Source organism: Erythrolamprus reginae, chromosome 2 (genome assembly GCF_031021105.1).
Source record: "Erythrolamprus reginae isolate rEryReg1 chromosome 2, rEryReg1.hap1, whole genome shotgun sequence".
Lineage (NCBI taxonomy): Eukaryota > Metazoa > Chordata > Lepidosauria > Squamata > Dipsadidae > Erythrolamprus > Erythrolamprus reginae.
In genome coordinates this window covers 11853872-11862113 of record NC_091951.1, presented here as the reverse complement: position 1 = coordinate 11862113, position 8242 = coordinate 11853872, and the positions used below count along the sequence as shown (strand labels likewise).

Here is an 8242-nt window from a genome sequence, read left to right as displayed (position 1 = left end):
TCCATAATTGTCCTTTGCAAGGCAATACCTGTGCACGCCTCCTTCCGACTAAGCCTTCCGTAGTTCAGTGGAGTTTACTGCCAAATCAGTGGGTTTAATAATTGCATTCTCCATCCCTTTCAACCTTCCTTCATCATCCTTGTGGGTCCTCTCTGCACACTTTCCAGGGTCTCAGCGTCTTTTTTGAATTGTGGAGACCACAATTAGACCAGCATCCCAAGTGTGAGGCCTCACTAGTGCAGGATAAACCAGGACGATCACTTCCGGGTTCTCTTGATGTTCTCCCTCGGTTGATGGAGGCCAAGACTGTGTTGACGTTTTTGGCAGCTCCACCTGATGGCCGCATGGGAGGGGCTGTGTGGGGTCTCCCCTCCCCCCAGGCCCAGAGGGATCCCCCTCCCGCCTTTTCAAACCTCGCAGTTCCGCCCCTCCCCCCAAGAGGCGGAAGGCCCGGAAGGGGATTTCCTGACAGAACTTTCGCTTTCCTTTTCCCTCCCCTCTGGCCGGTTGCGCCTCCACGTCCGCATAGCAACAGTGACGACACGGGGATACCTTTTTCCTACTGGTTGAGCTTGCCCAATCGCCGTCTTTTCCTGTATTGTTGCGCCGTAGATCACGCGGGGCGCCTCTTCTTCCGCCTGCGACTTCAGGAGATCGGAGCGGCGCTTGAGGGTGGCGGCCAGGATGGCTCTGCGCCCTGCGCCCCTCTGGCTCCCGGTGATGGTGGCGGTGTCTCTGCTACGGGGGAGCTGCCTTGGTGAGTCCTTTGGGGGGCTCCGGTCCCTTTTCCTTCCAGGGAATCTTCCTCTCTCGCTCGTCCGCAGAAAGTTTAATCCCGGAAATAGAAACCCGATTCGGTCCACTTTCTAGTCCGCTCCCCCTCTGGCCACTGATTGGGCCCCAAAGCGTTGATGAGACTCTGCTGCCGCTCCCCCAGGAGAGCCCCTCTGGGGAGAGGACGAGGGTCAACCCCCCGGATGTCAGTCAAGTCCATCTGGGCGCCCCAAGCGCAGTTCTTTCCCTCCCCCAAAGTGGAGGTTGTCGAAAAGCGGCGTTTGCAGCTGATCAGGTCAAATGAAGAACTTCCTGGCTGTCTTCGCCTAAGCCCTCCGCCTGGGTCCTCTTTCCTGCCTTGGGAGGGGCTTTGGGGCTTCTGGTGCTGGAAGAACCCGGATGGTTTCTTTAATCGGATCCGTGTCTTGGCAGATGCTGGTGTAGTGGATCGATCCGGGTTAAAGTCTTCCTGTGAACACAAGAGTCTGGAGAGAAGGGCTTCTTAATAATCTTCCTCAAGATCCTTCCTTCCTGATTGTTACTTTCTCCTGATCTACCCCATCACTAGGTCCTAAAATAAACCCCAATATCCCCAGAGCTTTTTTGGGGGGAGGGGAACAGGTAGAGATTTCCCCCCCAAGAGTTTCCTTCCCCCATTGCAGAAGCTCCCAACATGGGACAGTTTGCAAAATTAAAAAATATTTACAATGTATTATTCTTTAATAATGGGGAACGTGGGGTGTTCGTGGTGTTTGCGCTGAGATGTTATCGATATAGGAACTTTTCAAAAGACATTAAAAAAGGTTGTGAGGAATTTAAGGATGAAATAAGCTGTTTGGAGGTAAAAGGAGAGAAGACCTCTGGGTGGGGACCATGAAATGAGCCGCTTGCTTGGACACAGACAAGCCCAAACTCACCAGCCGTTCCTGACTAGAGGCACATTCACAATTGTGAGGATGCCAAACCTATGCAAACCTGTGTTACAGTCACACGTGTCATTTCTGACTTGAAGAGGATTCAGGATTGTGAGTTACATTCACACGTTTCTCCTCTCAGGCAGACTTCAGCCTTGCTCATTGCTCAGCCCCACAAGGGAAAGAAGCGGGTTCTGGATCACGGAGGGTCCAATCTGATCCATTTGGATTCTGAAATCTCCCCAGAGCAGGAAGTGGATCTGGGGATCCCCAAAAGCTCTGAGCAGCCCCTGGGATTGTGGGGAGGAGCAGGAAGGAGGAGGCCCAGGCCTTTGCCTTGAACTGGGAAGGACTGGGAGACCATACTGGAGGGAATGGGCAGAGGGACTGTTTATTTCTCTGGACTGTGGAAGTCTTTCCTTTTCCTGTGTAGATGCAGGTTCTGATCCTCAATGATCCTGAAAATGATCTTTAAAATCTTTGGTGCCGTGGAAGAATTTTTTATCTGAAGGGCTTTCAGAATAGACACCAACAAAGGGGCCTTGGAGATTTCCCAGGAGCATTTGTTTTCCTTGTTCATTGGGAGCCTTAGAGTCTCTTCCATGTTTCAATTTTGACAATAGAAACTAAACAGTGACAATGAGATTTTGGTTTTGGTCATTGTTAGTGAAATTTGGCATAGTTTATGTCTTGGGAATTTAGCTTCCCCTGCAAGGAAGGGCAGAAAAGGCTTTGATGCTCCTCTATGGGGACGTTGAAATAATTGTGTGTGTTTATCTTGGGGTCACCAGAGTGGCTTTAAGGGGACAGGAACCTCCCCACAGAAGCTGAAGAGGTTTGGGGAGAGGACCCCAGCTGACCCCCCCTCCCAATACAACATGGAGGGTCCCAGCAGGAACTCCCAAGCAGCCTCAGTGGGGGCCAGGGTGCAGAGGCTCCAGGGGGTTTCTGGGGTGAAGGGAATTCTGGGAGTTGTAGTCCACACTTAAGCCCAAGTGGCTGAGTTAGAGAAACTCTGAGTTAAGCCTTGAGTCGCTGATGGATAGTTGAGATCACCGAGAGCTTCTGCACTGGAGGCAAATTCCTTGTGTGTCCAATCACACTTGGCCAATAAAGAATTCTATTCTGTTCCATTTTATATTCTAGTTTATTCTTATTCCTATTCTCACCGTCCTCCCAAGTTGGCTGAGGGGCATTTCTGCCTTTCTTTGTGCTCCCAAAGTGCAGGATCAGCTTGAAAAGAGGAAACGTTTTAGAGAAAGTGAGATTCAGAATAAATCTGAATAGTACCTGAATAACACCTGGGAATTATGGCTTCAGACCCTAATTGGGTGGCTGGAATTCTTTATTCTCTCTTGGGATAATCACAAATTTTCTGTGGCACAGCAATAGCATCAGTGCTTAGACTTGCAACCATAACTGACCCCAGAATTTATGTTGCTAAGTGAGAAATTAGTGCGTTTTACCTCAATTTATGACTTTCCCTGCCACATTTTTTAAGCAAATCACTTGCAGTTGTTAAACTACAGAAATAACATTGTTTTTATGTGAATCTGCTTCCCCATTGAGTTTGCTTGACAGAAGGTTGCAAAAGGGAATCACATGATCCCCGGGACGATCCTGCAACTGTCATAAATATGAACCAGTTGCCAAGTGTCTGATTTTTTATCATGTGAAGAACATGGGGATGCTACAATGGTCGTAAGTGTGAAAAATGATCATAAGTTACTTTTTTCAGTGATGATGTAACTTTGAACATTAAATAAACTGTTGGAAGTAGAGGACTACCTTTATACCACTTCACAGTGTTTACAAGTCCAATGGAAGCAGTTGGAAATGTCAGCCTAACAATATGGGTCCTTATTTTACTGACCTTGGAAGGAATCAACCTTGAGTATGTCATGATTGAACTCCTGGCTGTGGGCAGAATTAGCCTGCAATGCTTCATTCTAACCACTAAGCCTCCATGGGTCAAGGTGTGGGGTTGAGCCCCACTGAATCCCTGGTTCAAAGCCAAGTCCTGTTTGGATGCCTGAACTCTGGGACGGGAGTTGGAATTTCCCAGTGGGGGGGTGGGTGAGGGGGAAGATCCAGGGGGCTACATGGAGTCATTCCTAATCCCTTCGCTCCCCCCTTTGCCTCCCCATAACTCCCAGGGAAGCAGTTTGGGTTTCCTGTAAGGATCCCACGGCCTCTGGTCTCACCCCAATTCCCCCCTCCCGTCCCCTATTTTATAAAATCCCCCCTCAAATCTGCACCTATTCACAATCCATGTTGGGCGTCAGAGGTCAGAATGTTTTTCTTTCTATTGGGGGAACCAGATGGGGATGGAGCCCCCCTTCTTCCTGTGGGGCCCCTGCAGCCTCCTTGGGGCAGAGACTGAGCAATGCAGAAGGGGGAGGGGGTGGAGGGAGGCCTTGCTGGAATGGAGGGAAACAATTGGAGGGCAGCACAAAAAGTTTGGGGGTCCTGCTCTCTCTTTGTCTCTACTTTCCTTTCCTTTCCTCTCTCCCCCAATCCTTAAGCCCCTCCAGAAGATGCTCCTTTGCTTCTCGGTCACTCCCTCTTTCCACCCTCTGTTTTATTTCTCTCTCCCATCATCTCCCCCTTAGAAACACAGAAGATTGACAGCAGAAAAAGACCTCATGGTCCATCTAGTCTGCCCTTATACTATTTCCTGTATTTTATCTTAGGATGGATATATGTTTATCCCAGGCATGTTTAAATTCAGTGAGTGTGGATTTACCAACCACGTCTGCTGGAAGTTTGTTCCAAGCATCTACTACTTTCAGAAAAATAATATTTTCTCACATTACTTCTGATCTTTCTCCCAACTAACTTCAGATTGTGACCCCTTGTTCTTGTGTTCACTTTCCTATTGAAAACACTTCCCTCCTGAACCTTCATTTTCTCTTCTTCTTCCTTCTTTCCAGACCTGGGAATGGGGCCTTCTGTGACCCATAGAGTATCAGGGTCCTTGGCTGAAGCCCCCTAACTCTGTCCCTCTGGGTCTCTTCCAGGCGCCTCCTCTCACTCCCTGAAGTATTTCTACACCGCCGTCTCAGAGCCCAGTCAGGGGCAGCCCCACTTTGTCACTGTGGGTTATGTGGATGATCAAATCTTCAGCTACTATGACAGCAACAGTCGGAGGGAGAAGCCTCGAGTCTCCTGGATGGAGAAGCTGGGGAAGGAGGATCCCCAGTACTGGGACAGAAACACCCAGAGATCACATGGCGATGAGGAGATATTCAGAGAAAACCTGGAGACTCTGAGGAGTCGCTACAATCAGAGCGAAGGTGAGTGATGGGTCAGGTGGCTCCTCTGGCCCCATATTCCCCTCCCCAGGGACCAGAAGGGGTGAGAAAGGGGGGGTCCCTTCAAAGGGAAAGGCTGCTTCCACACCTTTTAAACAGTCTTTTTTAATGTTTATTATTTTTAAAATCCATATAAGATTGTCATTGTCTCCATTTTCTGACATTTTCTGCCAATTACGATTAATGAAAACTTGTTTAAATTTATCCATCTGCCTTTCTGAATGTTGATATTGATATAAACTGAGGTAAAAAGAGACCAAAATCTCCCCCCCCCCATGAAAGTTGGAGGGTCTGACCTTGGTGGGTCTCCTGCTGTGGGGAAGGAAGGGAATCACAGGTCTCCCCCCTCCAAAAAAAGGCAGTGGATCCTAATTAAATTATGCGGCAAGCAGGTCCTCATCCTTCTCTCTGTTTCCACCCCAGAGAAATAAGGGCTCAAGTGCAGATCCACCTGGGATGACCAGATCCCTCTTTGCTTCACTCCCTATTTGGAAGGACGAGTGGGGGCCCCAAATGCAGGAGCTTCTGTTCATCCTCCAGTTGGAAGGAGGGGCCAGGAAGACCCGAATGGGGTGGGGGCTCTTGAGGGGGGGCACAGGGCCAGGATCCTCCCAATCCTGAGAGGGAAAGACAGAGAAGAAAGGATCCTCCATTTGGGGCCCTTCCAGAGTCTCTCAGAGCCTTCGTGGCTTCCCATCCTTGGTCCCTCAGGCTGAACTCCTGCCCTGCCCTCTTGGTGGGGCTGCCCTGGAGGGGGGGAGGCCTTCTTCAGCAGCCCCCCCCTCTTCTGCCATCTTTGGGGAACAAGATTCACCTTCAAGGAACCTTATTTGGTTGCAGGGGCTGAAAGCACCTGTGGATCTAGTGGGAGCCTCCTTTCCAGGCTAAAGAGCCCCAAAGGTCCCACCTTTCCTCAAAGGGGGGCTGCTTCCCCCCTCCCCTCGCCTGAGTCGCCTCCTCTGGACCTTCTCCAGCTCCCTCCTCTCCTTTTGGGGGTCTTTGGGCCACAACTGCTCCCAGTATTCCAGATGTGGTTGCTCTGCCTTGATTCATGTAAAGGCTTTGGGACATCAGCCTCTCTTGGGTTCTCAATACAATTTTAATGATACCTTCTTTGCCTCTTAAACATTTAAAAATAATTTGCATTAAACCTTTTGAAGAAAAGATAAAAACTAATAGAAGGTAACATAAAGTAAAGGAGGAAAAGGAAACTAATCAAAGAAAAATAAATAAAAGTCCATTTTCCCATGGGGAGATCTGGGAATCTCCTCTCGAGGGAAGGATCAGGCTGGAGCTCAGGAGGATCTTCCTCTTCCTCCAAAGGGAAGATCTCTGGCTGAGCAGAAGATGCAGAGAAAGGATCCCCTCACCCGACATTCCTGGGTGGGGGAAGGGAGGGAAAACACTGGTCAGTTTAGTTCAACTGTCCTTCCAGGTGGTTTTTCCCTTAGATTTGAGAGTTCCTGGCGTCCTTCCTCCCTCTCAAGCCCAAACAGGAGTGGAAACATTTCAGGATTTCCTTTTGGTTTTTTTCAAAGATTCAGTTTTCTTTTAAATCCACGAATCTGGTCACTTGAAGTCTAAGTATCTTCTCCAGGGCCTTGCAAAGACTGTGGACTTCAAGCTCATTTCAAAGGCCAATAACCGGTCAGGTGTCCAGATCAGACTGGGCCACTTGCTGCTGTTGCTGAGGAAAATATTCCTTTGTGGCCCTTCAAGGCTTCATCCCCACATTGCACTAAACCATGGTTTGTTTCTGGTTAGACCAAAGTGGGAACTGGCCCTTGTTACTTGATACTATTTGTGAATATGGCCCAAGATTTATGGTCACAGGGATCCCTGCAAGCGTTTATGCAGATCAATCAGATCCTCTTTGAGACCACCAGATTCCCAGTCCCTCTTTGCAGCCGCAGATCCAGGCTCCTGTTCCCTCTCTGGGATCCCTTCCTTTCCCCCCAGAGGAACAGCAGAGAGAAAGATGGAAGGATCTCCGTCCCTCTGTTTCTTTTCCCCTCCTCCTTCTCTCCGTCTCCCTTGGGATCCTCTGCTGCCTTTTCCAGATTCCCTTTTCCTGGGAAGGTTCAGGGACTCCATCCTGGGGGGAGGGGAATGCAGGGAGGGAGGGGGAGGGAGGGGGAGGGGGAGGGAGGGGGAGGGAGGGGGAGGGGAGGAGGGAGGTTAGTGGTGGGGGCTTTCTTTCCCTTGGACTCTAGGGAGGAAATGGGGGTGTCAGTGTCTCTGTCAAAGTCCGTGCAGGAAGGGGGGCAGCTCTGTCTGTCTTCAGGACTCCAGAAACCATCCTCCTCTCTTGTCTTTCAGGCCTTCACACATGGCAGAAGATGTATGGCTGTGAGCTCCGGACAGACAGGAGCAAAGGAGGGTTTTGGCAGTATGGCTACGAAGGGAGGACCTTCCTCACCTTCGACAAGGAGACCCTCACTTGGGTGGCTCCCGAGCCCCAGGCCCAGATCACCCAGAGGAAATGGGACACTTTTCCAGCAATGAATCAGGGATATAAGGCCTACCTGGAGGAAATCTGCATTGAGTGGCTGGAGAAGTACCTGTCCTATGGGAATGAGACGCTGCTGAGGACAGGTGAGCATCTGAATGGAGACTGGACTTTCCTCCTTTATGGCCGGATCTCTTGGACACATTCAGCCCCTTTGAGTCCCTGGTCTGGAGCCTGTTTTCTCCATGGTGGGAATCCCCCCCCCCCCACTTCCAGCCTCTCTCCAGGACACGGGAAGCCCTGATTGGTTCTCACTCCCAGGCAGCCATTCAGTGGACCAGGAAATGCAGCCTCTGCCTGGCAGGTGTCTGGGTGGGTCAGGCAGGAAAAGCCCTTGAGGGTGTCCAGTTCACTGCCCACAAGGAGGGAACCATTTGGGGCCATTCAGTGAAACCCCCTTTAGCCAAACTGAGTCGAGAGTGGTGGGTGCCCTTAATTCCCCCCCCCCCAATTAACTCACTTGGGCAAAAGGGCCATGGATGAGGGGTTCATTTCTTTCCGGGGGGGGGGGTCAGGGTGGAGCAAAATTTATGTCAATCTTTCTTTTAAGCCTCAAACAGGTTCCCACAATTCTCACTCAGCCTTTCCTCTTAACCCCCTTCAGGAACCCCCCCCTCCCCCCACAGGGGGACTCACATTATAATCTTTCCCTAGGATTTTTTATTAATTTACCATCTAGAACACCCCTCCCCCCTCGGTCTCTCCCTTCCCCCCTGGGGCCCTTGATCCCT

At 50.3% G+C, this 8242-nt stretch overlaps 1 protein-coding gene across 2 annotated transcripts in view; it reads left to right on the top strand.

Annotated features, from left to right (window-relative positions):
• Positions 1 to 588: 588 nt before the first annotated feature.
• The window catches only part of LOC139159726 (class I histocompatibility antigen, F10 alpha chain-like), an 80220-nt gene continuing 72566 nt past the window's right edge, over positions 589 to 8242 (top strand). The window contains exons 1-3 of one of the 2 annotated variants that reach the window (XM_070737083.1): positions 589 to 757; positions 4709 to 4984; positions 7322 to 7597. In XM_070737083.1, coding sequence (XP_070593184.1) covers positions 685 to 757; positions 4709 to 4984; positions 7322 to 7597 — 625 coding nt within the window. In that variant the 5' untranslated portion in view covers positions 589 to 684. The remainder of the gene's footprint in view (positions 758 to 4708; positions 4985 to 7321; positions 7598 to 8242) is intronic. The other variant, XM_070737084.1, reaches the window with a different exon arrangement.